The sequence below is a fragment of the Castor canadensis genome, chromosome 18 (assembly GCF_047511655.1).
Source record: "Castor canadensis chromosome 18, mCasCan1.hap1v2, whole genome shotgun sequence".
In the NCBI taxonomy this organism is placed as follows: domain Eukaryota; kingdom Metazoa; phylum Chordata; class Mammalia; order Rodentia; family Castoridae; genus Castor; species Castor canadensis.
Window position 1 is genome coordinate 12,278,048 of NC_133403.1, and position 26,841 is coordinate 12,304,888.

A 26,841-nucleotide genomic window follows, 5' to 3' on the forward strand; every position below is an offset into this window, starting at 1 on the left:
GGGCAAAGCGGAGCGCGCCGAGCCTCGTCCCGCGGCCGGGCCGGGACCGGGCCGGAGCGGCGGCGCCTGGATGCGGACCCGGCCGCGGGGAGACGGGCGCCCGCCCCGAAGCGACTTTCAGTCCCTGACGCGCCCTGCCCGACCCCTAAGATGAAGAGGGCGTCTGCCGGAGGTGAGTGTCCGCGGAGCGCCTGAGCCCGGCTGCAAGTGGGGACACGGGAGGGGGGCGACTCGCCCCCTCCCCGGAGGTGTAGGACACGTCTCGGGCTGCCGAAGCAGGGGGAAGGGTCGCCGGGCTGCCGGGAGGGCCACCGCAGTGCCACACCAGGCTCGGGCCGCCGGCGCCCGGTCCCCGGGAGGGCGGAGCCGGCGGCAGCAGGAAAAGTTGCGCTTTCCGGGAAAGTTGACGGCGACGGCGGAGCCCGGGGCAGAGGGCTGGGGGTCCCAGATGCTGGACCCGGGCGGGCGGGGAGGCTGCGGGCTGGAAGGGCGGGGTCCGGCCTCGGAGCGCCGGGGCCGCGAAGGGGTTAATGAGCGGGGTTTGCAGAAACGTGGGTATCCAGCCGAGGTGGGGGTATCTCGTCCACCCCGTCGTCTCACCTCAGATCTTCCGGTTTCTCGGGGGGGGGGGTCAGACTCAATAGAGATGAACGGGGGCGTTGGCATCAGTGGAGGGCGTGGGGGACAGGGCAGTCCCAGCGCTGCCCCCCGCCCCAGGGCTGGGAATGAGACGAGGCAGCAATGCTCTTCACCCTCGCCCCCCACCATCTGCAACCTGAGGTCCCCTGCAGGGCTCAGTCGAGGGGCATTGGGGCTCGGGCATTGGGGCTCGCAGTACGCCTTTCCTGGCAATCCTTTAGGGCCCCTCCCCCCATCGGGTGCGAAGTCCCCGCAGTGGGAGCAAGAGAGGGTGGGCTTCGTGTGGGTTGGGCATACCTCGCCTGGAGGATCTGGGGTGGGTACACTGCCTATCCCAGGTGCCCACCCCAGCTGCCCTGCTGATGTCCATGGTGCCGCAGGCTGCACACACGTTTCTTTGCACGTGCACGTGTCTATGTGGGCTGCACACTTGCACACCTCGCGTGCACAGGCATTCCAAGCCTGCTCCAGTGTGCACATGCACAGACACTGTGGGTGCACACACAGACTCTGAGGGTGCATATCCATGTCCTCACCCCTGCCTGCACACCCACGTCCACACATGCGTGCACACAGCACGCCTGTTGTGATCTCCATGCTTGGCACATGCAGGGTCCTCTAAGGGACCCACTCTCACGCCCACATGCTCATTTTTTTGGAAGGGAGGCTCTGGGCAGCCTAGACCCGTAGACAGAGGGGTGAGAAACCCTCCGCCCCATCTCCTTCTGTGTGTCCTGGGAGTCTCCCCTTCACAGCCCCTTGAGTGCACTCGTTGCGTGCTTGCGCGTTTGCGTGCGTGCGCGTGCGTCTGTGTGTGTGAGTGTGTAAAACACAATATGCATCTGCATATGTGTGTCTGCGCACATGACTGTGTGCCTGTGAGCATACCCGCTTGTGTCGATTTGCCTCTGGGTGTGAATACCCCTGTGTGCCCAGAAAGGGCTGTGTCCACGTTCTGCCCAAATCTGGAGCAGAGGCCCTGGGAATATGTTTTAGGGGTTTGTTTAGTGTCCCCATCCCAAGCTGTGAGGTGCAGGGTCTCCCAGCCACTTTTCCACCCGCCAGTGCTGGAGCAATGATGGCCAGTGGTGGGCTGGAAACCACCTGGGCAGGGAGGACCTATTTCAAACCTTGAAGTCAACACCGTGAGGAAATGGGTCTGACCCTGGGTGCTCTTGACTGCAGCTACAGCTCCACACCAACTAGGGCAACCAACCCAGCATGACCTCCGAAAGGCCCGGCCTTCAAGCACTTCAATTTGTTAGTGGTGGATACTGTCACGTGTGGGGTTTGTTCCATGCTGGTCTTACCTGCCTCAGGTGTTGGGGCGGGTGTTGAGGGGATGGATGCCGTGCTGGTGCCAGGTGACCGACCAGTAAGGATTCTGGTGAGGAGGACCCTGCACTGGGGCTCAAAGAATCAGGACCACACCGTCTGCCCTCTCAACTACGACCAGTGTTCTTATCTGTACAATGTAGAAAGTGGCCTTGTAGGACGTGGGGGAGGTGAGCAGTGAGCTGGCCGCTCCCCTTTACTAAGCTTTGGGCCTCAGTTTTCTCATCTATAAAGCAGGTACCATCTCATGTCTTGCTCCAGCCAAGGTGAGGAAGCAGTGAGCTCCCACGGCAAGGACTCAGCTAGTAGTGGTCAGCATCCAGACACCATCCCAGAGGAGAGTTCACAGGGCCTAGCTCCTGGGTGTGGCATGGCAGAAGAATAATGGCTTGGATTTGGGTGCAGCCCAGCATGGACTCATTGCCAGTTTGACCTTGGGTGTGACAGGTCATTTTTCTGTGCCTCAGTCTTCCTTAGCTGTGATATGGGCCAGTAATGAGAGGTCGTTGGTGACACAAGTCTGATGCCCAGGAGCATTTGCCCAGCTTTCCCAAGGAGTTTTGTTTTTGTTTTGAGACAGGATCTCACTAGGCTGGCCTCAAACTCACAGTCATTCTCCTCAGCCTCCTCAGTGCTGAGATTACAGGTGTGCACCACTATGCCCAGCTCCCTGAGTGTAGAACCTTTATGCTTCTGCCTTCAAAATTCCCCACATACCTCTCCCAACCCCCAATCAGCAGAGACCCTCCTAGAACCCTTGCCCTACCAGCCAACTGGGACCCCTTCTTCCTCCCCATTCAAAGATGAGGCAATGAAAGATTATTCCCTGAAGAACCCAGGTGAGTGGGGGGTGGTGGGAGGGGTGGTTGACAGAGAGGGAAAGAAGGCACTGGGGAAGATGATTCCCCAGCTGGGCAGCACCCCCACTCTGAGCCTCATCAGCCAGGAGCCTGCAGGACCCATGAGCCTCAGTTTCTATAGTCTGAGGATCCTTCAGTCAGGACTGGCCATCTGTGGCCTTGGAGTGGGAGCTGAGGAGAATGAGGAGGGAGAGCTGTCCAGCTCAGAAGGAGTCAACAAGCAAGAGGGCTTGTGGAGGGTGTGTAGAGGATCCCCACGCACCAGGCTGGGCTGCGGGCCTGGTAGGTGGGGGAAGGTCCTACCGTCCCAGGAGGCTGGGGGCTGGCTTGTGGCCAGGCCTATAGAGGGGTCCACAATTTGTTGCTTTTGCTTGCTGTAAGTGACAAATTGTCCATGAGTGGTAGGGCTTATGGGGCCGTTCATCTCTCCACTGTCCCAGCCTTGGCTTCACACTCTCTCTGCTGCCCATGGACCTAACAGTTCAATCACTCCATCCTCTGGTTTTGTGGCATGGACGTCTGTGGCAGCCGGCACAGCACCAGGAGGGGCCCAGCTGGCAAGGACGGGACAGGAGAAGAGGCAGAGGAAGCCCTCCTGCAGTCCTGAGCCTGTGGCCCGGAAAATCTCCTCAGGGACTCAGACTGTACATCTGAAAAAGGGGTCAGGAAAAGGAAGGAGTTGGACAAGTGTGAGTGTGCACGAAATGGAGACCCTGGCCCTGGCCCTGTCACAGGTTTACGGAGGCTCTTAGCTATGTCTGGTTAGTGCTACCCCACACCCAGCCTCATTAGCCCCGATTTCTGACCCCTGCCCCCAGGCAGAGCTGCCCAACCTCTGTGGCTATCCAGGGCCTGAACCCCAAAAACCAGCCTGACAGCCACACCTGCCTTTCTAGCCACAATGTGCTCTCTCAGGGCCTAGCACCCTCTGCAGCCCTCAGTGTCCCTGCTCTGTGGTCTGGCTGCACTCACACCCTGGCCAAGGTCACCAGTGCCCTCCACAAGGCTGGACCTCAGATAATGTGTTTGCTCACCCCCCACAGTTCACTCTTTCGTTCATCCCCTGCCTGCAGACCCTACTCTAAGCCAGGCAAATAAAGGGAGTGATCCTTGCCTCATGGTTTCCACGGTTAAATAGTTTAAAGGACAGGCAGTCACAAAGCCATCAGTGGAAGCCCACCCAGGGGGTGGGCAGGGTCTTTCCGTCCCCCCTGCCCCAAGCTTCCTGCACCATCCCCAGAGCGCGTGGGCCTGGCTGGGTCCCACCACACCGGGTGTTTTGTGCTGCAGTTTCTTCTTTTGTCACTGTATTTTAAACATTTTGCACGTTGGGAACTATTCTTGTGCAGCATGCTTTACTGGTGTATGTGGAATCCTTTTCTGAGAATGCACCAGAATTTATTTATCCAAACCTGCCTTGGCCTCTCACACCACCCGCACCCATGTAGGTGGATGCAAGAGATGGCGGTCCCCTCCCAGCAGCTCTGGATCCTTTCACAAACATCAGGTAGGTGATGCAGTGAGTGGAATCTGCTTCCTGCTATGGCCAGGATCTCATCTGAGGATGGCCATCTGTGCAGCAGGTCTGTGAAGCCACCTCTCTCCTGCCTCTTCACTGCAGCCTCTCTAGCCTTGCCTCCTGAGTGTCACCTGATGATCTTCCCCGCCTCTGCATGGGCCCGTGGCTGTGGGAGGATATGGTACTGCCCCTCAGCTGTGTCCCATCTGATGGAGATGGCCCATGGATCCTAACAGCAGTTCCCAGGGCAGCCAGATCCAGAAGGTGGAGCCAAGAAGCAGAGGCTGTTGTGGCAGCCTTCTGAATTGGCCTTGGGGAGGTGCCACGCAGGCAGAAGCCAGGGTCCCTGTGTTGGCCCAGGTGAACCTGGCAAGTCAGTGAGCCCCATTCACACTCTGACACATGGAGCTGAGCTGATGTGTGATACAGAGGTGTTAGGAGTTGACCTAACTTCACTCAGAGCCTTCTCCGTGCTGGGGGGAGCTCTCTGGCCCTCTGGTTAGCATCCTGGCTGTCACGGACCATGCTCTGTGGAATTGAAGTTTGTGGGTGTCAAACAAGGGTTTTACAGTCAAATTTGGGACCAGCTGGGTTAAACAGTGCTGACAGAGCACCTTTCCTGCAAGGTTTTAGGGCCTTGGTTTTAGAGGAGAATAGACAGTGTGGTCTCTGACAGGCATCCCTATGTGACAAACTTCATGGCCTGTTGTGCTCAGGAGCCAGTTTTGGGAAACTGTGACTGGGGTTCCTTGGAGGGGTGGAGGGGGCCATCAGGATGGTGGGCCATCCCACACAGACCTACACCCGGGGGTACTTGGTGGGTGCAGGGACTACAGTTTCTCCTGGCTGTGCAAGGCAATGTGCAAATTTAACCTTTGAATTTATGACTCTATTTCTTTGCAGCAAATGTCACGGGAAATGTCAGGCCAAGGCTGAAGCTGGGCGAGGGGCCCATCGAGGTAGGGGGTGGGGTTGAACAGGCGAGATTACCCAGAGACTCAAGCTGAGGTGGGGCTCCAGGGCTCTCACCACTTCCAGGGAGTCCTCTCAGATTGCCCCTGGCTTGCCAGGGTCCCCAGCATTGTGTCCTCGATTCATCCCTGCCATTGTGACCTTGTTAAGATGTTGGCTTTATTCACCCTCCTGCTGGGGCCCAGATGGGGCCGGCTGCTCAGGACCTGCCAGAAGTCCCTCCCCAACCCCCCACCGCCACCCCCAGAGTCTGGGCAGCCATAGGATCAGCTCATGCTGCTGGCTTGCTGTGTGACCTTGGGCAGCACCACCTTTCCCTGGTCACCAGAGGCCTCATCTGTAATCCATGGCTGTTGACCAGACATGGTGTTCCTGGCTCAGTGCTCTCATGAGTGGAAAACACTCCAAGTCCTCCTCCACGTGTGTGATCTGGGGCTCTGGGGGACATGCGTGAGGTCAGGTTCAGGGCCCAGGTGGGGGCTGGCTTGTGGGATTCTGTAGCAGCTGCCAGGCCTGGAGGCCCTGCACACTGTAGGTGAAAAGTAAAGAGTAAAAGACAGTGATTGAACACGGGAGGAAGAAAAGGGCTTAAGGCCATCTGGGAACACACAGCCCCCACCCCACCCCCGGCCACATCCAGCTCAGCCTGGCCTATCACTGGACTCCACACTGGTTCTCTGGTTAGTGAATGATGACCACCTCCCTGCTATGTCTGGGCCTATGCAGCTGAGCAGAATCTCCAGGTCCCTAAGCCATCCCCCCTTCCCCTCAGCAGCTCCACATCACCCTTGCACATGCAGCTGAGTACAACTGCTTATGCCAGATCCCCAGATTCAGCCTGACTGACGGTAGTGTATCTTCTGTACCTGACATCCAGGTCCAGTGTCCTGGCCTCCCAGGTCCAGTGTCCAAAGTCTGACCCTCTTCCTGACCACCTCCTTTTATCCCTCTCCCTCGCTGCAGGCCTGCTTCAGATCCTCCCACCACTCAGGCCATGGCCACAGATGCCCTGGGCTTTCTGCCTATGGTCCTGTCCTCCATTCAGGCCCCCAGCCAGCTTAAACTCCATCATGACTGCCTCTAGGTGAAGCCTTTGCTCCTTCGTTCTCAAGGTCTACACCAGAGGGTCACCTTGTCCCCGGGTCCAGTGCCTACCTTCTCCTCTCCATGTCCCCAAAACAGCCCAGCTCTAGCATAAGGGTTCAGAAAACTGAGCTATGGTGGCCACGCCAGCAGTGCCCTGCAGAGGGAAGCCTGGGAGGTGGCTGGGAGCCCTTGGGACTAGCTATCAGGGGGACCCTAGTCATCCCAGACGGCTACAAGTGGGGGCTGCAGATTCAGCAGGTGACACACGGACAGTATAAGGGTGAAGAAGCGCTGCCCAAAACCCCTAGGCCCGGTTGGAGCCCGATTCAGGCACTCTGGGCAATTCCTGGTCATCCGGCTCTGGGGGCTCCTTCAGACCTCAGCCAGGAAGGGAAAGAGCATGGGGACTGACTGTGGAAATGAGGCTGCTGATGGGGCTTTGAGGCTCTTGGTAAGAGAGAGGCCCCCAACTCCCAGGACCTCCTCAGATTCCCAGGCCCTTCCCAGCTGCCCCGCCCCAGGGAAATTCGGTGGAATTCAGGCAGGCAGAAGGGATAAGTATGTGAGCCTTGCCGAGATTCCCAGAGCTGTGCTGTCAGAGGCACAGAGGAGTCCCTGTCTGGAGCTGCCCACTCCCAAGGGGAGTGACGCATTTGTTCATGTTGCAGAGAGCCTGAGAGACGTGGTAGGTTGAGGCTGGGGGGTTCATATGCTCCAGGCAGGTCCAGCAGCCGGGGAGCCCTGAGGGAAGGCTGGAGTCTACGTCAGGGGTTCTCCACTCTCAGTGAGGAGGATGAGGCCCAGTTCAGGTCCCGGGCCAGGAGCCTGGCCACAGGATCTTCGTGCTGGCCTAGAAGGATGTTTGAGGCCCTCTGCTATGTAGAAGTTTTTGTCCCTCCACTCACTTTGTGCCTGTTTGCAGTGCCATGGGCATGACTTCCTTGGTGGGGGGGGGGGGTCTGGGCAGGGGAAATCTGTACCATCTGCTCCCTAGGTATGGCTCCACCCCAGAAGCCCTTTTCACCCCTGGAACTGTGGCTGGAGGCAGAATTCCATACAAAAGCCAGTTGGCAAGGACTAGGGTAGATGCTTTCCCAGGCCTGGCTAGCCATCAGGATGGTAATCTAGGGAGATCAATGGGCCAGGTCAAGGTCACCCAGGATGTGCTACTGTCAGCACTCTTGGCCCCACCTGCCTCCACACTAGATATAGCCAGGAACCTGGGTGTCATCCCTGTCATTTCCCTCTTTATGGATCCCTACCAAGTGCCCCCCACTTCCTTTGTCCACCCTAGCTGAGTCTTCCCAGTTCCGCCTGGACACATCCAGCCCCCTCATCCCTGGAAAGCACCGAGCTAGTGGTCCCTGTCCCCCCTACCCCCCAGTGCTCCCTGGGGCCTCTGTGGTGTCCTGGGAGCCTGGCAGTTGTTGGCCTCTTGAGTCTCCTCAAGGGGTGCAGATAAACCCACCTCGGCCATCGGAGGAAACAGCAGGATTGTTGATGTCTCCCTGGCCAGGAGCATCCCCTGCCCCACCTGCAAGGGCCATGGGGGCTGTGGGCATGGGTGCGGCTTAGCAGGTGAGTCCACAGCATCCTCGGGGAGGACCACCCCCTCAACCCTTGGCAGGGCAAGTGGGCACCAAGAAGCACACATATCTGGGAGGCTGGGTCCTGGGTGGGTTCCTGCTGCTGGAGAGGCCCCAGAGTCACTGGCTTCTCTTTCCTGTCTCCTGGCAAAGACTTCCCGTCTCCACCAGTTCCGGGCCAACCCTATACTGGGCATCAGTGTCCGAGATTCTTGTAACATACTGTACCCCCAAGGCACCCCCAGTTCCAAGGAGGTGCCCCTAAATCCACGACATCCCCAGAAAAGAGCTATTGTGAATGGTGATGAGAGTGTGGTGAAGACCCTCCCACATGGGGTCCCTACCAGGCCTCAAAAAGAAACTGGCGCTGCTGGCCAAAGGGAGGAGGTCCTGGCTCCTGGAGTCCCCAGAGAAGAAGGTCCCTTGCTCCATAGGAGGTGGTGGGCCGAGGAGGGGTGGGCCAGGGTGGGCTAGGCTGACCCTGAGCATCCAGAGGGAGAGTGGGCAGATGAGAAACTCACCCCCACCAGCCCCAGAAGGAGGACTGCCACCGCTCTGTGTGCTTCGCAGCTTGACACGTGGCCCCTGCACACTGGGCCGTGTCCAGGCTGTCTTTCATCTCCCTGCCTCAGCCCCAATTTATGTCAGGCAGAGGCTGACACAGGGACAGGTGTGACAAGTGTCTGGCTTCCTGTTTGAAAATTGGCAAAAGAAAAACTCACCCCATAAAGATATTCCATCTACATACCTCCCGGATGTCACCAGGAGGACCCGTCACAGCTGAGACAGATGGTGGCCTTAATGGACTCCATTTTTCACCTGCTGCCGGAGCCACAGCCTAGCCCCTGAGGTGGCCTGAGGCAGGTGGGTGGGTTGTGGGGTGTCAATTCCTCTTGGGAGCCCTCCCCCACCCAGCTCTGTGGCTTGCCCCATACCCACCCTGCCCACAGGGCCTTCCTCACAGCAACAGACTCCAAGGACAGTGGTATGGACAGCTGAGACCCCAGAGATCCCACTTCCCTGGCCATGGGATGGTGCACTGTGAACCCCCAGCCTTGGCACATGGCAGGAACACTTCTATTCCCACTTCTGGCTAAGTCATCACTCCATCAAAGAAGCCACCCAGACTACCCCACCTGAGGCTGTGGGTTCCAGGAGATGGGGTGCCCAGGGAGCCCCAGATCCTCAGGACATATGACCATGTTCACTCTGCCTCTGCCTCCCAGTGTCAGCTGACAGGGCTGGGGATGGGTGGCAGCATGGGAGCGTGTATGGGAGTTAGAGAGAGAGGGGCTGCTACACACTCTCAGCCTCAGTGGCTAATTTCCTGCCAGGTGGTGAACATCATGCTTATTGTTCCCACCTCGCCTGGAACTATCCCAGGCCCAGGGCGTGGTGGAGACCTCAGCCTACCCGAGTGTCTAGCTGACGTGTTCGCCTACTTGAGTATCCCATGGTGGTCCCTGTGGATCTGAGGATGGGTTCCTGGAAAGAGGCAAAGGTGCATCTGAAGAAAGAATTGGAAGTGTCCACCTCCTTAGGGGTAGTGGGGTGGAGCTTGGGGAGAAGGTCCCTAAGGGGGAGCTGCCTTAGCAAAGGCGCACACAGCAGAAGGCTGATGCCTCACAGCCCCAGTGTGTGGGCTGAGGTCAAGGCCAAGGTCAGGACCAGGCAAAATGCCAGCAGTGCCCTTCCTAGCTCCAACTTGTCCTTGGAGCCTGGGCTTTCTGCACTCTAGGATGGGGATGGTGGTTACTTGTGAGGACAGTGTGAGACAGTCCCCCAGCGAGAGGCCCAGATGCAGGCTGCCCAGTTCTGGGCTGTAGTCTAGGCAAACCATGTACCATGTGACTCACCCACCTTTCACCTCTTCTGGTATCAGCACATGAGACCAAACATAACAAGCCAAAAATACTTGATTTTTCCAGTTCATGAATTTGTAGAAAACTTGGGGAAAAAAACACCAAAGTTTTAAGAAAGAGGTTGAATTAGTTGGGTATCCATAACAAAATACTATAGGCTGAGTGTCATAAATAACAAACATTTATTTTCACACAACTCTTTAGGCTGGAAGTCTAAGATCAGAGTGCCAGCACTATAGAGTTTTCGTTAGGACCCTCTTCCTGGCTCATACACACCTGCTTTCTTTGGTTGGGGAATAACTTTTCTGGAGTCTAGGCTACTCTCTCCTTGGCCACTAATCTAACCCTAATCACCTCCCCAAAGGCCACATCTTCAAATACCATCACAGTAGGGGCTGGGCTTGGTAAGGAATACCTGTAATCCCAGTACTCTGGAGGCTGAAGCAAGAGGATCATGAGTTGGAGGCCAGCCTAAAACAGTGAGACCCTGTTTCAAAAAGAAAAGTCCAAAAAACTAATACCATCATTTTGGAGGTTAGGGCTCCAGCATATAAATTCGGGTGGGACAGAATATTGAGCTGTAATGGAAGTGAAGGTGCTCAGAGAACCCATCTTTAGCTCTGGGGTGTTTTAGCCTCACCCCACCCCAGACAGTTTCGGTGTCCTGTGACTCTGCTGATCATCCTCAGGCAATGCTCTGCCCCCTGCCCACAGCCTGCCACTTGCCTGTAATGGTGGACATTTATTGCATTTGCATGATAAATATTTACAGAGCACCTACTGTGTGCTCATCACCAGCCATGGTCCTATGGACCCCACAGCCCAGGGATAGTCAACAGAAACAAGCCACACGGAGGCTTGCTAAATTGATTGACCCGGGTGTGGGGTAGAATGGCCACCTAGCTGTGACTGGAGTATGGGGTGGTGCTAGGGGGACCCTGGAATTGGGTCAGCCAATGAGAAAAGCAGGCTCTAGGGGCACTGACTACCTGAACTCGACCATGAGACTGAGTGGGGGTGGGCACAATGAGCAATAGTAGGAAGAGGTGAATGGGGCCTGGCTTCCTGGGGGACAGGCCTGGGAGGGAGCTACCTGCCTGGCTGCCCCATGGGTTATGGGGTTTTAAAAGAAGTGCTGGGGCCAGGAGCAGGATCTTTCAGGGGCATTGCCCTAGGCTCCCTGGGAACCCTCTTGTATTGGGCTGTGGGGGGAGGGGAAGGGGATGAGGACAGGTGTGAAAATCACAAGGACAAGGCAAGTGTTTTCTCAGGCTTGATAAATAAGAACCGTGGGGTACACTGTGTTTCCTCTGTGGGGTGAAAGGCCAGGCTATGCTGAAGGAGGTCACTTGGGAGAGGTAAATGCAGTCAGATCTGGGGGTAGCCCCCCCAACTACTGTTGGCCCTGCTATGGCCACCGGTGCCTGTAGTGGTGCCCAGTGAGTTGTTAGACTTGAGGGCTCCTCTCCCAGCCTTGTCCTTCTGAGCCCCAGAGGAGTCTGAACCCTGGGTCAGTAGGGTGGGCCAGGCCTTCTTCAGAGCTGCAGGTGGGTAGGGGGTAGGAGAGGCTAGGACCTGAGCTGACCCCTCTGTATCCCAGATACAGGTGCTAGGGAAAAAAATCTGAAGGTACCTGGCCTTCCCATTTCCACAGCCTCAGGGCAGCCCACCCTTCCCTACTGCCTGCTGCAGGAGCCCTGCGTCAGCCTCAGGATGTAGCCAAAATACACTGACCTCCTTTTTCAGGAGGCAGTGGCGCCTGGGCTCCCACCCGCGCAGGTGAGAAGCCGCCAACAATTTCTATCCCAAACTGATTTCAAATAAGCAAGAGTTATCACACACAATCATATAGGAATAATTTATCACTCGTTAATAAGAGAGCAATTACTTATTCACATTGCCCCTGCCTGTGCACAGCAAGCTCGGTTGCAAGAATCCATCGGGGGCTCTGCAAGATGGAGAGAAGCTGGCTTGCACCCAGCCAAGGTCAGGGGTGAAGCCCAGGGGCTGCAGACCAACTCCAGTGCAAGATGGACCATGCTGGCGCGCGCACACACACACGTCATCCTGGAATAGAGGCTCAAGTCTGTGAACCGGGGAGGTGGTGCCTATAATAGTGAGGAAACAAGCACGCATGGGTAAGGAGGAATCGGGTGTTGGGACGTCAGGGCTGGGTGAGGGGGAATGGCTGCCTGAGTGGCAGCAGAACAGAGTGTACTCAGAGACCCAGATGCCTTCCTTGCCACCCTTACCTGCAAATTTGTGCAAGCTGGATTGGCTGTGTCCAGACAGAATTGCATGTTAAAAATTGTGTCCCAGACAGGGGTGGTGGTTCTGTAATCCTCATTGTGTAGTCTCTGGGAGGTGACGATTGGGAGGATCACACTTCAGGACCAGCCCAGGCAAAACGTTCACAACACCCCATCTCAACAAAAGAGCTGGGCATGGTGGTACATGCCTGTCATCCCACCTACATGGAAAGCATAAATAAGAGGATCGTAGTCCAGGTCAGCCAAGGCATAGAAACAAGACCCTATTCAAAAATAACTAAAGCAAAAAGAGCTAGTGGCATGTCTTCAGTACTAGAGTACCTTGAGTTCAAACCTCAGCACCACCAAAAAGATAGTGTCCCCTCAAAATTTTGAGGCTGTTAAAATTTTGCTGTTCTCTGGTATACAGTGTGCTACCGAGAATCTCTGTTATGATTAGTTTTTCTTTCTGACTCCTCAGGCCTCTTGACCTCCAGGGGGCCTGAGATTGTTCTGTGAATGCCCATTGAAGGACCAAGTGCTCAGCTCTGGGAAATTTTCTGGTATTATTTCTTTGATAACTTTTTTTTTTTTTAACCCTCTATCTTCTGTTTTTCTCTTTGTGGAACTGCCCTAAGACAGATGTTTGACCTACATTTGTCTATTGAATCTCATTCATTTTTTCCTCTCTGTTTTTCTTTGTGGAAGATTTCCTTGACCTTGTTTTCCAATCCTTCTATTGATTTTTTTTTAATTTTAGCGATTCTATTTTTAATTTCTAGACACTCTTGTTATCTGATGGCTCCTTGGTCATAGCACCCCATTCTTGGTTTTAAATCCCCTTCTATCCCTAGGAGGACACTAATTAGATTTTTCTGCTCATTTCTGACTATTCCCCATTGTCTCTGCTTCCTCTAGAGTCATATTTCCCTTATGATCTACACTGGTGTCTTTTCTAGATGCTGGTGATTGGTTGCTGGTTTTCTGGTCACTTCGATGAGAGAAGCTGGTTGGGGACTCTGTCGTGAACTGGCAGGTTTTGAACCATCATGCAGGAGGCTGTCCTGGGTACCCTTAGATACCAATGGTGGGGATCCTTTCTCTGGATGTTACTCTAGGGGAGCAGTCACTCTGCTCCCCTACCACTCACAGGATGTACTCGGAGCAACCATCAGCTATGGAAGGGGATGAGCAAGTGTCTCTAGCACAGACCACCATGTCTAATGTGTGCTCAGAGGAGGGATACCACCCGGGCTGTGTGAAAAGCATCAGTGAATATTGAAATTCAGTGAGTACGGGGCTGTGTGGGGATCCAGGCCTGTCTGAAAGTCTCCTTTCTCTGCCAAAGCTAAGATTGTTGAGGTGGTGGGGAAGCAGCTCTAGTTAGGCATGTTTGTAATGCAGCCTGGCGATCATGCCCATCTCCAGCCCAGATTTAGCCAGCCTGTGACCTACAGCATCTCCTGCACAAAACAGGGCCAGGGCAGAGCAGCCTTGAGACAGCTGCAGCACAGGATTCTCCTGGTTCCAAGATGCCACCTCTGAGCCATGTCTTGCTTCCCTAGGTTCCTCACCTGAGATGGGGTTGACCAAGGTCAGAGCTGCAGGCTGACTGTGCTGATCTTGGGTGTCAGGACCCGGTCTAACCTCTGGAAAGGCAGGATGCGGTGCCAAGGCCTGGGTGAGGATTCTAGGCTACAGACATTGTTGGAGTCCTAGGGAGGTGGAGGTCTGATGGCATACTCAGAGCAGACTGTCAGCTTCTCCAGCTCCTCTGAGAGGTGTGGAACCTCGTTCTGTGTCCCAGGCTACAGAGCCTGCACAAGGTTCACCCTTAGCCTCCCAGAGAAGGAGGCTCAGGCCAAGGATGAGGTGCTAAGGGGGATCAGGGAGCCCAGAGTGGCTGCCCCTTCCTGATGTGTGGTCTCTGGGGCTTAGGTTCTACCCTGATCACCTTGAGTGGGGCTTGAGGATCCCAGGACAGACTTTGTGTGCCCTGTCTTCTAACATTTCTTGTGCCCTGCTGGTGGTTTTATCCTACCTCGGGGCCTTTATTGAGGAATGGAGGTGATTGTCATCCACTCACTGTGCTGTGGAAGGATGCATGATGGGATGTCATGAAACTCCCAGGAACAAACACCATCTCCACTCTGAACAATCCCAGGAAGCTGAGGGACCTCCCCCACTTCCTTTCCTTTTACTTTTCCCCTGCCCTGCCCTGCCCTGCCCTGCTGCTGGGCCCATGTGAGACTGGGGCTGTAATGGTAGGCTGACAGTGCCTCCATAGGAGACAGATGCTCATCAAAGAAGCCCCTGCATGGCCGCAAAGCTCTGATGCTAGAATAGGACACCACTGGGCCCAGGCTCCTGCCTAGGGATGTCTGATGTCCACAAAGCATTGGCCTACAGCTCACCGGCCTTTGGTCCCCTGCCCTTGTGTGAGGCTGGCTGCTCTCCTGTGGGTTCCAGGTCTGCCCCAGGCTGCCCTCAATCCAGCACTTTGATGTGATGGTGATGGTGGTGATGGTGGTGGTGGTAATGATGATTGCTATAGTTTGGATCTTGAATGTCCCTCAAAGGCCCAAGTGTTGAAAGCTTGGTCCCCAGCCCATGGTACTATTAGGAGGTGGCAAAATCTTTACAAGGTGAGGTCTAGTGGAAGGAAGTTAGATTATTGAGGAAATGCCCATGAGGGGGATATGGGATGCTGGCCCCTTTCCCTTCTCTTTTTGTTTCCTAGCTACCATGAGGTGAGCATTTCCTAAGCTATGTACTTCTGCCATGATATTCTGCCTCACCAAGAGATCATGAACCAAAACTCTTAAATTATAAGCCAAAATGAACATTTCCTCCTTATTTTATTTTATTTATATTTATTTATTGGTGGTACTGGGGTTTGAACTCAGGGCCTCACACTTGCTAGGCAGGCACTCTACCACTTGAGCCACTCCACTAGCCCTTTTTTTGTGCTGGGTATTTTCAAGATAGGGTCTCACAAGCTGTTTGCCTCACTGGCTTTGAACCGTGATCCTCCTGATCTCTGCCACCTGAGTAGCTAGGATGACAGGCATGAGCCACTGACACCCAGGCCTTTTCTCCATTTTTTTTTTTTTTTTTTTGAGGAACTGGGGTTGAACTCAGGGCTTTCACCTTGAGCCACTCCTCTAGCCCTATTTTGTGATGGGTTTTTTTTGTTTTGTTTTGTTTTGTTTTGTTTTGTTTTGTTTTGTTTTGATAGAGGGTCTTACGAACTGTTTGCCCAGGCTGGCTTTGAACCATGATCCTCCTGATCTCTACCTCCTGAGTAGTTAGGATTACAGGCATGAGCCACCAGCGCCTGGCAGCCCTTTCCTCCTTAAAAGTTCATTATATCATATATTTTGTTACGGTGACAAAAAGCTGACTAACACAGTGATGATGATAATGGTGATGTTGACGATGAGGACAAGTGTTGATGATGACAGTGATGGTGGTGGTGGTTGTATAACAATAGTGATGACAGGGTTAGACGATGCCTCCCGCTGCTTACTTTCCCTTCAAGGTAGTGGTCATAGGTCTGCACAAGGGGCTGGGCCTGAGGTCACCAAACATGGTTCAGGACAGCCTTTTTGTAAGAAAGCATCACCTTTCTCTTTCCTGATGAAGTCTTCTCATCTTTAATATTTCTTTGTTCTTAGTTATAAAGATCTTGTTAGCCAGGGCTGGAACTGTGACATCCTGAGAAGCACCTTAATGCTGACCTGCCACCATCCCCTCCTTTCAAGGCTCTGCCTAGGCCGAGGACTCACCTTGCTATTTGTGGGTCAGCAAGCCACCTCAGTGTGTCCTACACAGAGCCATTGGAGCAGGGCACAGCAAGGGGATACCCAATCCCTGAGGGTGGTTGGGTGGGCCAGGGAAGGACCAAGACCCTAGAACTCCTCACCTCAGCTAAACCACCACCCACCCAGAAATCATCTCCCCTAAGATCTGTCTCCCCTGAAGTACTGTCATCCGTCCCCCCAGGTGGGGATTATGTCACTTTAGCATTTCCTCCCGGTGCCTGGAGACAGCTGTCTATATGTGCCTTACAACCAATTCTATTCTTTGTCTTCTTTTGTTTGAGACAGGGTCTTGATATAGCTCAGTCTGGCTAGAAGTTCAATCCTCTTTCCTCAACTTCACTCTGTGTGTTTTTAAGTTGTCCTCTTTGCAGGCTGTTTGCAGCCTCTCTAGCAAAATAATTGCCTTTCCATGAACCTGCACAGAATTTCAGTATCCAGTTTTTCTCTCTAATCCCAGCCCTTGTGAGATACTGACCTTGAACCCAGAGCTTCTCAGGGCTGACTGACCCTGTATCAAGGTGAGAGACCATTAGGCTCTGCTCATCCAACCATATGGCCTCAGCAGGACAGTGGGCTTCTCTGACCCTTTGTTGCCTTTTCATAGGTGGAAGGTTGAGTGACCTCTGCTGGGCTGTTGTGAGTGTGAAGGTGGCAACACCCACATGTGGCACAGCCAGACCATTTTTACAGAAAATGGGCCCATTTTCCGTAAAGGGTCTGACATTAGGTCATTCCAGTGTGGTGGGCCACACAGTGTGTTGTAACAACTCAGTTATACTGAAACTAAAGGTATAGGTGTGGCATGCACTAAACACATTACTTACAAAAGCAGTGGCCAGCTCTGGCCACTTTGCTAAGTGCCTGTAAAACAGGAGGTAAGAGGGGCTCTCGGCTATGACCAGGGCTTCCTTCTGGTCCCCTGGACTCGGTGCTATGGCCTCTAGCCAGGGGTGATTACAGTGGGAGCATCATGGGCTGAGGAGGGTCGTGCACTGCCTCTTGGATCCCTCATCCCTTGGAAAGTGCTGGATCCCACTGACCCTCCCTGCCTGACCCTGGCCAGGCACACTCGCCACCCCTCCCTGGGCTTCTTTGTGCTCCAGAGTGCTGCTGCTGCTCCCAGCTCAATTGCAAAGACCTCAGGGAAGCTGGAGCAGCCATTGGGCAGGAGGGTGTGCCAAGCTTTGGAGGTACTGTGACAGCACAAATGTTGGCCTGTCTGGCTGCTATCTCCTGACAGACAGCTGGGAGGCAGAATGGGCCAATCCCAGAGGGTGAACAGGCGATGACCTCAAAACCTGCATGTGTCTTTTCATAGCTGAATAAATTCCGCCTGGGCAGAGGCCACCCGTCTGCCTGGTTGATCGTGTTTTACAAGTGCCATGGGCCCAAGAACATGCAAGGAGGTACCTGCCTACTTCCTTCCACTGCATTGAGAGCAGACCCTCCACCAGGCCCCCAGGTCTGCCCAACCCATCGCAGCAACCTGCTGAGCCCTGACCCACCCCAGTCCTGAAGTCCATGACTTCAGGGCTTGTGTCATGTATTTCCAGTGTCCTATTTTGCAACCCTGTGGAAAGTCGATACTCTTGTCCTCATAGGCAATGGCAGATCCTGGGGTAGAGTGAGGGGTGTTAGTTTTAGAAATGGGTGTGGAACACAACAGGCAAAACCCAACACTATTGACACTGCCAGGCTGGCCACCCACCCTGTCCTAGGGTGGATGGATGGGGTGGGGCAGATGAGCGATTATGGGAGTTCCCCTTCCTGAGAACCCCACCCCCCTGGGCAAGTACATGGGGGCCCCTGGCTGGTTCCTTGTTGGTTTCCCTGGGGATCCAAGCCTTGGCTAGACACTGGATTGAATTAGCTGTGGGACCATAAGAGTGCTTGTAAAGAGTTTGCCAGGTAATTAGGCAGCAGGTGTTTATTGGCCACTTGATTGGCATTGGGGGAGGAGGTCAGCCTCATATGGGAGAGGGGACAATGACTGAGTTCATAGAGCCAGACAGTATGCACTGGCTGCGACCTAGGGCTGGATGGGATTTCAGCCAGACAAAGCCTCTGGGAACTTAGCAACATGGACCCCCAGGACAGGACTCATGGTGGGGAGGGATAGGGAAGTGGGCATCAGGTGGGAATGTGTGAGGCTCCAGTGCCCTTAGGCAGACAGCCCAGTCTTAACCAAGAATGAATTCCAGAGGCCTGTGTGCTGATTGAGGATGCTGCTCCCCGGAGGGTCTTTCGGGATCCCTGAGCTGGCTGTGGGCTCCTGGTGCTATCCTGACATCCTCATGCTGTCTGGAGCCAGCTCAAGCCTCTGTGTCCCCTAACTTCCCCACAGGACACGTGCCACAAAAGCAGGGCAATCACTGTGGTCTGCCTGACCACAAGTGTCAAGGGCCAGGTGTCCAGCCTGGTCTCCCATCTGTGGCAGTAGGCACAGCGCCCAGGCAGGGAGCTCCTAATACAGTGGTGAGTGATGAAGGGAAGGCAAGAGAGCAAGTGGCCCCTTGTGAGTACATCCGCAGGCCAGGGCTCTCCCAGTCTCGGTGTCCTTAATTTGAAGAGAGCCTGGGGTCGACCCTCTCAGGGTTTCATGTTGACTGGAACTCTCTTTGAGGAGGAATGGAGCTTAGGTTAGGCACAGGACTTGCCATGAGGTTGGGGTAGAAATCCTGTTAGCCCTGGGGCTGTGAACAACTAGTTCCCACACACACACCCAGCAAACCTCATATTCTGCATCTGTAAAATGGGTCAATAAACTTGACCCTTAGGAGACACCAGCCCCAAGCCTGAGTCCACCAGCACCCTGTTCTCTTGGGCAAGCCCAGCATCATGAGGCAGGAATGGGCTGGACAGGGACAAAGCCAGAGGGATTACCCAGTGCTGCCAAAAGGACGGTCCCAACAGATCTGCCCACAGAGGGCCTCAGTTTCCCCACAGCACATGGCTGGGGCTCAAGTGTATCAACCTGGGTCTGATGTCCTCCTGTCATGGTGGGTAACCTTGCCCATTATCGACCTGGCCTGCCTGCCCTGCTCTGCAGCCAAGATTAATAAGAAAATGGGGCTTCAAGGGGCCCAGACAGGGCAGCAGGGACTGGTGACCACATCCTCAGGAGACATAGGAGGGTGTCTTGTGTCTTGTCAAGAGGGCGAATTACACCCACACACACACAAGGGGGCTGCTGGAACCCTCCTGCCCCCATCACCGTGGCCCAGGAAGGGCACTGACTGCCTCTGCACATGTCTGTGGGACCAAGGACGGATGGACGGTGGGCAGTGAGTGTGAGAAACGAGTGAGGATGAGGAGGACAGATGGCCAGTGGCGGGGGGGGGGTGAGTCAGTGGTGGGGGGCTGGTAGGAGTGGGGAATAGGCACAGGGAGGGGTGCCCTGACCCTCTGCAGCCTAGGAATGACACCAGCCCCTACACCCCCTCCTGGAGCTATTTCTGGTGTCGATGTGCTGAGCTGTTCTGCCTTATAACTGAGGTCTGTGCTGTAACCGCTTCATGGGGCATCCTTGGTATTTGAGAGGATTAGGAGCTGACCAATGTCCCTACCCCATCTACAGCCTTCTGACCCCAGCCTCCAAGCTGGGAGACACCAACTCAGAGCCTCCCTGGAGATGTCCTCTCCCAGCTGTCAATAATACAAGAGAGAGCCCTGTGCCCCCAGTGCCTGTTCCTACCTAAACCACACACAGCATCCCTCCATGCTTAGACGACACTCCTCTAAGTCCCCTCCCGGCAGCACTCTGGTTCCTTCTGTCACCTACTTTTCTTCCTGGACAGTCTCAGGGTGGGAGCCTGGCAGGGCTTAACCACTCACTGACTCAGTTTCCTGATCTGTAAAACAGGCTGGCAATATTGATAAGAAAACTATTTCTTATATAGCACCAACTCATGTCTTATACCAGCTGGTCTGATCCCCCGAAAATCCGTGAGGTGACTGTTTCTGCTTTGGGAGGGTGGATGGAGGAAAGCCAGTGCTCTGGTCCTGAAAAGCTGTCGACCCTGCACTGTCTCTTGGTGTCAAGAGGGTGTCCACATGGGGGCCCAGGAGCAGAGGCCCCAGGGAAGACACCATAGAAGGCAATCCTGGCTCTGTGGCTCAACTGGCTGCTGAGGTGGGCTGCTGACCTCAGCAGCTGCCTGCCTGCTGGCTCCTGAGGCTGCTAATAAGCCTTCCCCAGAAGCCTCTCTCCCCACCCCCCACCAGTTCCTCCCCACTTCCCTCCACACATCTCTGTCCCCTTGGCCTCCTCCCTCTAGCTCTTCCACTTTCCTTCTCCCCTCCTCCCTTCCCTCCCCTCCTTCCATCCCTCGTTTCTCTACTTCACTCTCCTTCCTCTCTTTTCTCCTTTTCCCTCTCTTTCGTTCATCCTCCCTCCCTCCCCTCCTGCAGTGACCGTGAACATAGGCTCTTTGCTGGTGGTGCAGGATGAATAGTGCATGTAGCCCAGTGGTTGTGTTCTCCCTGGTCTGGCTGCCCTGGTTGGCGTGGCGTGGGGGGTGGTTGGAGAGGAGGGGAGGGAACAGGCCAGTATCCAGTATCCAATTCCTGATCTCCCTGGGAAATCTCAGAGCCTTCTGGACATGGTGGCTATCCCTCTTCCCAGAGCCAGACCTAGGCTAAAGCAGGAGCTCCTTGCTGTGACATAGCTCCCATAGCCAGCAGGGCTAGGCTGTCTGTGGGGAGGGCCCTGGAAGAGGCCCGCACCTGGCAGGTCTGATGAGAATTGGCCTGGAGATGGCAGGAGAGACACCAGTTTGTGCATAGCTTGGAAGACAGGCTCAGGTATCTGTAGGGGCCACTCAGGGCTCTTTTCTCCCCCTGTACCTGAAGTTGCAGTCTTGTTGAGTGCTCACAGAGAATTGGGACTCAAATGAGACTGGGTCAGAGTGGCAGGTAGAGACTGAGAGGAGGCAGGGAGTGTTTGGCCGGTCTCCAGGAGGACACAGTCTTCTGTGAGAATCAGTGGACAGGTTGGGGAGAGAGAAAGGAGAGGTAGGCATGAAAGGAACCAGACCTGGAGTTCAGAGGTCATGCAACAAGCTGCAGAGTCCAGATGGGTGTGCCAGGAAGGCCTTTTTTGGGTGCAGATGGTTGCCATCCAAAGTAGAGGCATGGAGAGGTCAGAAGAGGCAGCCCTAAAACAGGACCAGGGGATGCCCTCGCTCTGCCTGACCAAGTCTCCGGTGTTTCCCGAGCCCCCTCTGTGAATCCGAACCCATGCTGCAAAGTTGGGTTTGATTATCTCATAAAAAGATGCCCCCTCATGCTTGCTCAGTGGAGGGGTTGCCATGGAGACCAGCAGGCAGGCCCCAAGGGGGGCCAGGCTAGAGCCAATTACTGTGGCTGCAGCAGAAGAGAGCCCACCTCAGCCACTGCACTGGCAGCAGGGCCGGTGCAGAGGGCCAACTCTCAGAAGTTCCAAAAAGGAGTTGTCTCGGCAGAAATGCAGCCGTGTCTCTGTGCCTGCTACATGTTTCTGGCAGTGCTGAGCACCATACAGCCACTCCCTCAATTGCCCACCTCCCTGTTGTGGCTTGGTCCTCAAACCAACATGGGTACCAACCCCAGCCAAGCTCTCAGACCATAGTCTCAGGCCTGGGAACCACAGGACATGGTGCAGTGCTGGCATGGTCACCATGTATGGTGGATGGCACGGAGAGGTTGGGAGCACAACCCAGTCTCAGAGAGACCCAGTCAGTGGCATAGTGCAGTATGGGTGATAAATAGTATGTGCAATGGCGTAGCTATGGGTGATGTGGCCTGTACATGGCAGTGGGGTCTCCAGCCTGGCCTGTTGGTGCTGAGGGCCCCACACCACCCCAGACCCAGGTCTTCCTGAAGCCCCAGGCCAGGGAATGCTGTTGACATGGCACACTGTCCTCCTGGGCTATATGCATGGTTAGGCTCCACTCTCCCAGGGAGGATGTATAAGAGGGGAGCAAGGAGAGGATTCAACAGCTAAAACAGAACATCGGGCCAAAGTGTGTCCCACACATGGCCAGCCCAAGCGGTGTACCCAGGGCCTGGTGACTCCCCCTTGTGGACCCCCATCCGGAGACTGCCATCTTCCTGGAGACCAGTAAATGGCCTCTAGCCCATCAGGGCAGAGCTCAGCAGAGGAGACCCTTGGGGGCTATGGAGAAGAGATCCCAGGACTTGGGGGAGCTGCCTGATGACAGTTACACTTGACTGACTTGCTGGGGTTCTGGATTTAGGACAATTGTCCGTTCTGCTCCAGGCAGAAGAGGACCCCATGTGATAGGGGGCCCAATGTGAGTGAGAGGCCCAAGGGTTATGTTCCTGGGTAGGAGAAGCTGGCCACTGGCCCTCTCCCTCTGGGTTCCTCTGCTGGTTCCCAGCAGTTAGCTGGTCTCCTGTCTGCAGAATTCTGCTCTTAGCTAGCTTCCAAGGAAGGTGTTAGCTGTCAACACAGGTGTTAGCTGTCAATGAAGGTGTTAGCTGATAAACCATAACCCTCCCAGGGGGATTCACATTTTAATAGACTCTCCTGAAGCCAGAAAGAACCTTCAGCCTTCAGAGGAGAGTGGGGCTCTTGTGACAGGCAGTGAAGCTTCCTGCTGGGGATGGCCTGCTGGTGAGGCCAGGTCTAGAAGTGGCATCCTAGCCCCAGCAGAGGTTCACTGCTGGTTAGGTCCTTAGTGAAACCCCAGGTGTGTCTGGGCTCTGGATCAAGGAAGGGGGAGAACACACTGACCTGGTGGAAGGTGAGTCAGGGTGGGAAGGTTGAGCTGGGATCGTTGTGCAGGGATTGGCTGGGAGGGAGTGAACTCCTCCCTGGGTGGGGATGGAGCAGAGAATGAGGCCAGGGGAGGAGGCTGCAGGAGGTGTTTGGAGCCAAGTCAGGAAGTGCTTAAAAGGGAGGATGTGTGGAGGAGGGAGCAGCCTGCCTGGGGTGGGGGTGAGGGGACTCCCAGGGCAGGGCTGCATTCCTCTTACCCACCCTCTCCCCCTGTACCCAGGGTCTTGTTCTTATGATATTAGATTCACTAAATGGGAGCCTAACCTGGGACTCCTGGGTAGGTACAGAGCCTAGGAAGGGGTGGTGGTGGTGTTGTTTCTTCATGAAAGCACCTATCCCCACTACAAAATGAGGAGGCTTTTAAGAATCCCAGTTGCCAGGGGCTATCAAGAGCTGCAAGGGCCTGGACAGACCATGGAAGACCAAGCCAGTCAACCCCTTCTGCAGCCTGGGAGGAGAGGCTGCTGCAGAAGCTACCTAAAGCTCAATGGCTGGCTGCCTGGCAGACTTGGGGGGGCGAGTCTTGACTTGGGGCTCCTCTTCCCCAACCAGCGTGGCTGGTTGTCCGGTGCTTTGCGCAGGGCTGGCTGGGGCAGGCCAGTGATAACACTGGAATGCTTGGAGGTGGCGGCAGGCCCAGGGGCTCTGCACTCACTAGAATCCCCAGAAGATGGCTGCAAGTACGAGTAGCCGCCCTGGGAGGCCTTCAAATGGGATTTGTGCATGATTCAGTGGGTAAACCCTGATATGAGGAATGAGTAGTAGTCATGTCAGTTAGCGTGAGGGTCAGCTGGGGTGGTGGCATGGGGAGTCTGCAAACGCTAGTATGGAGTGTGTGACTCAGGGGCAGTTGTTGCTCAGCATCATCTATGTGGCTTGTAACACAGAAATCTCAATATCCCCAATTTCAGGTTGGTGGCCTCCTCTTGGACCCTGCCCCAGACTCTCCCAAGGCCCAATCCCAACTGGGCCAACCTGGCTCCAGCATTACCCCACCTCTCAGGGGTGGCCTGCTGACCGTCCTTTCCTCTGCCCACAGGGAGCCGGCTGCTGGCATGGGTGTTGTGGCTACAGGCCTGGCAGGTGGCGACACCATGCCCTGGTGCTTGCGTGTGCTACAATGAGCCCAAGGTGACGACCAGCTGCCCCCAACAGGGCCTGCAGGCCGTGCCTGCTGGCATCCCAGCCACCAGCCAGCGCATCTTCCTGCACGGCAACCGCATCTCCCACGTGCCAGCCTCCAGTTTCCACGCCTGCCGCAATCTCACCATCCTGTGGCTGCATTCCAATGCATTGTCCCGAATTGACGCAACTGCCTTTGCTGGCCTGACCCTCCTGGAACAGCTGGACCTCAGCGACAACGCACAGCTTCGTGCAGTGGACCCCGCTACGTTCCAAGGCCTGGGCCGCTTGCATACGCTGCACCTGGACCGCTGCGGCCTGCGGGAGCTGGACCCTGGCCTATTTCGTGGCCTGGTTGCCTTGCAGTACCTCTACCTGCAAGACAACGGGCTGCAGGCACTGCCTGATGACGCCTTCCGTGACCTGGGCAACCTCACACACCTTTTCCTGCACGGCAACCGCATCCCTAGTGTGCCTGAGCGCGCCTTCCGTGGCTTGCACAGCCTCGACCGCCTCCTCCTGCACCAGAACCACGTGGCCCGTGTGCACCCGCACGCCTTCCGTGACCTCGGCCGCCTCATGACGCTCTACCTGTTTGCCAACAACCTCTCCATGCTGCCCTCCGAGGCCCTGGCGCCCCTGGGGGCCCTGCAGTACCTGCGGCTCAATGACAACCCCTGGGTGTGCGACTGCCGGGCACGCCCACTCTGGGCCTGGCTGCAGAAGTTTCGCGGGTCCTCATCAGAGGTGCCCTGCAGCCTCCCCTCACGCCTAGCTGGCCGTGACCTCAAGCGCCTGGCTGCCAGTGACCTGGAGGGCTGCGCTGTGACTGCTGGGTCCTTCCATCCTGTCCAGATGGGCAGGCTCACCGAGGAGGAGCTGCTGGGCCTGCCTAAGTGCTGCCAGCCAGATGCTGCAGACAAGGCCTCAGTGCTGGAGCCTGGGAGGCCAGCCTCAGCCGGCAATGCACTCAAGGGGCGTGTACCACCTGGTGACAGCCCACCTAGTAATGGCTCAGGCCCACGGCACATCAATGACTCTCCCTTTGGGACCCTGCCCAGCTCTGCGGAGCCCCCACTGACTGTACTGCGGCCCGAGGGCTCCGAGCCACCAGGACTGCCCACCACTGGCCCTCGCCGGAGGCCGGGGTGTTCTCGCAAGAACCGCACCCGAAGCCAGTGCCGCCTGGGCCAAGCAGGCAGTGGGGGGACTGGGGCCAGTGATGCTGAGGGCTCAGGTGCCCTGCCAGCCCTGGCCTGCAGCCTCGTGCCCCTGGGCCTTGCACTGATGCTGTGGACGGTGCTCGGACCCTGCTGACCTGCCACGAGAGCTTCTCGGCAGCCAGGTGTGTGTACATACGGGGTCTCCCTCCGCACCACCAGCCAGAGCTGGGACAGACCCCACAGGGCAGGCTAGGCCCTCCCTGACGGACACCTCCCCCCCAGCCCACCCCATCTCCACCCCATCATGTTTACAGGGTTCCAGGGGGTGGCGTTTGTTCCAGAACGTCATCTCCCACCCGGATTGCGGTATAGAGAGATACGCATTTTATTTTACTTGTGTAAAAATATCGGATGACGTGGAATAAAGAGCTCTTTTCTTAAGCTGTGGCCTCTCAGGCTGGGAGTGCTGTGGGTGGTGCGAGGCAAGGGTGGGCCCGGGCACAGCACCTCTCCCAGGCTCTGACACAAGAGGCTCCAAGAGGACACGCAGTTGCCCTACTGCATGGGCTGAGTGGGGGCGGGGAGCACTCAGACACTAGGCAGGAGGTGGTAACCCTGTGCATCCCCCTACACACACACACTGGCCACATCCACTAAACTTGCTCCACAGCTGACAGCCACCTTCCCTGAGAGCTGGGCTGACAGAGCACATGCCAGGCCCACGGGACTGGACAAGGCTGTTTTTGTGGGGACATCTGTTCTGGTACCTTCCAGCCCGGGCCTGGCGTGGCCCCCATGAAGAAGTTGAATGTGGGGGATGAGGACAGAACTGCTGGAGGATAGGCAGGAGGAGGGGGATGTGCCTGAAGGAGAGTTGAGTGGGTAAGACCAGGCTTGTGGCGGGGCGGGGTCGTGTACAACCTGGCCTGAATGCCTGTGCCCCCTACACTACAGCCCCATGGCCTAGGAGCAGGTTCCTGAAGGTCTGCATGCCCACGTGTGCACACAACACACACACACACACACACACACACACGACAGCGGAAACCACACGTGTACACACACGCGTGAAGACATATGCTTAAAAACAGCATGCGCAACACAGATAAAAATATGCACAAGCACTTTCCCAAGCTTGGACCAGGGAGGACTCAGAAACTAAAAGGAAAGGGGCCATGTGACCAGGACACTGTGCAGAGGGCCACTGGGGCAGACACCTCTTCCCCTCAGGCAGGGGCTGGGGGACAGGGAGGAGAAAAAATGCAAGGGCTTGGAGGAGAGAGTGGGGGAGCATTGCTGGTGGAGCCAGATGGCCGTGGGGGCGGCTAGGGCTCCAGAAGCCCAGGGGAGGAGGAGAGGGTTGAGGGATGTGTTTAGCAACCACCACCCAAGGTGGGAGGCCCAGGCCAGATTCAGGATGCCAAGGTCCTGCCTGGCCCTTACCTTTCTTCAGCAGTTGTGCCATTCCACCATGTGCCCTTCCCACTATGCCATCTTTTCCTCTAGGAGACCCTTGTGCTGTGCCTATTCAGTTGCCACTCCGACCTCCCACGTGGCTGCCCACACCTCTACCTGCAATTTGTCTGCTAGAGCATAGTGGACACTGGGACACCTGAGCTGCAGGGCCCAGCGGCCTTGCATGCCCCTGGGGCTGGAGCTGAGGCAACTAAAGCAGGTTTTACACAGGTGGGAGCACTTTTTGCCCAAGAATCCACCTTAGCCTCTCTCTACCCCAGGAGACCCCATTGCTCTGCTTTGGCAGCCCCAGCACAGCAGCTCTGTAGACAGCCCAGTATCAAACTAATGGGCTTTATCTGCCCTGTGCTGATTGTCCTGTACCTGG

General features: G+C 55.9%; 1 protein-coding gene across 3 annotated transcripts; it reads left to right on the forward strand.

Moving 5' to 3' along the window:
• Rtn4r (reticulon 4 receptor) lies at positions 1 to 25,439 on the forward strand. Of its 3 annotated transcripts, XM_074060592.1 has the most exons (3): positions 13 to 172; positions 11,777 to 11,997; positions 23,753 to 25,439. In XM_074060592.1, exons 2-3 carry the CDS (start codon positions 11,994 to 11,996, stop codon positions 25,150 to 25,152), a joined length of 1,404 nt encoding a protein of 467 aa, XP_073916693.1. In that variant the 5' UTR covers positions 13 to 172; positions 11,777 to 11,993; the 3' UTR covers positions 25,153 to 25,439. The 3 variants fall into 3 exon arrangements, with proteins under 3 accessions (XP_020016220.1, XP_073916693.1, XP_073916692.1); XM_020160631.2 differs by lacking the exon at positions 11,777 to 11,997 and having other exon boundaries at positions 1 to 172; XM_074060591.1 differs by lacking the exons at positions 13 to 172; positions 11,777 to 11,997 and adding an exon at positions 13,674 to 13,789.
• The last annotated feature ends 1,402 nt before the right edge of the window (positions 25,440 to 26,841 follow it).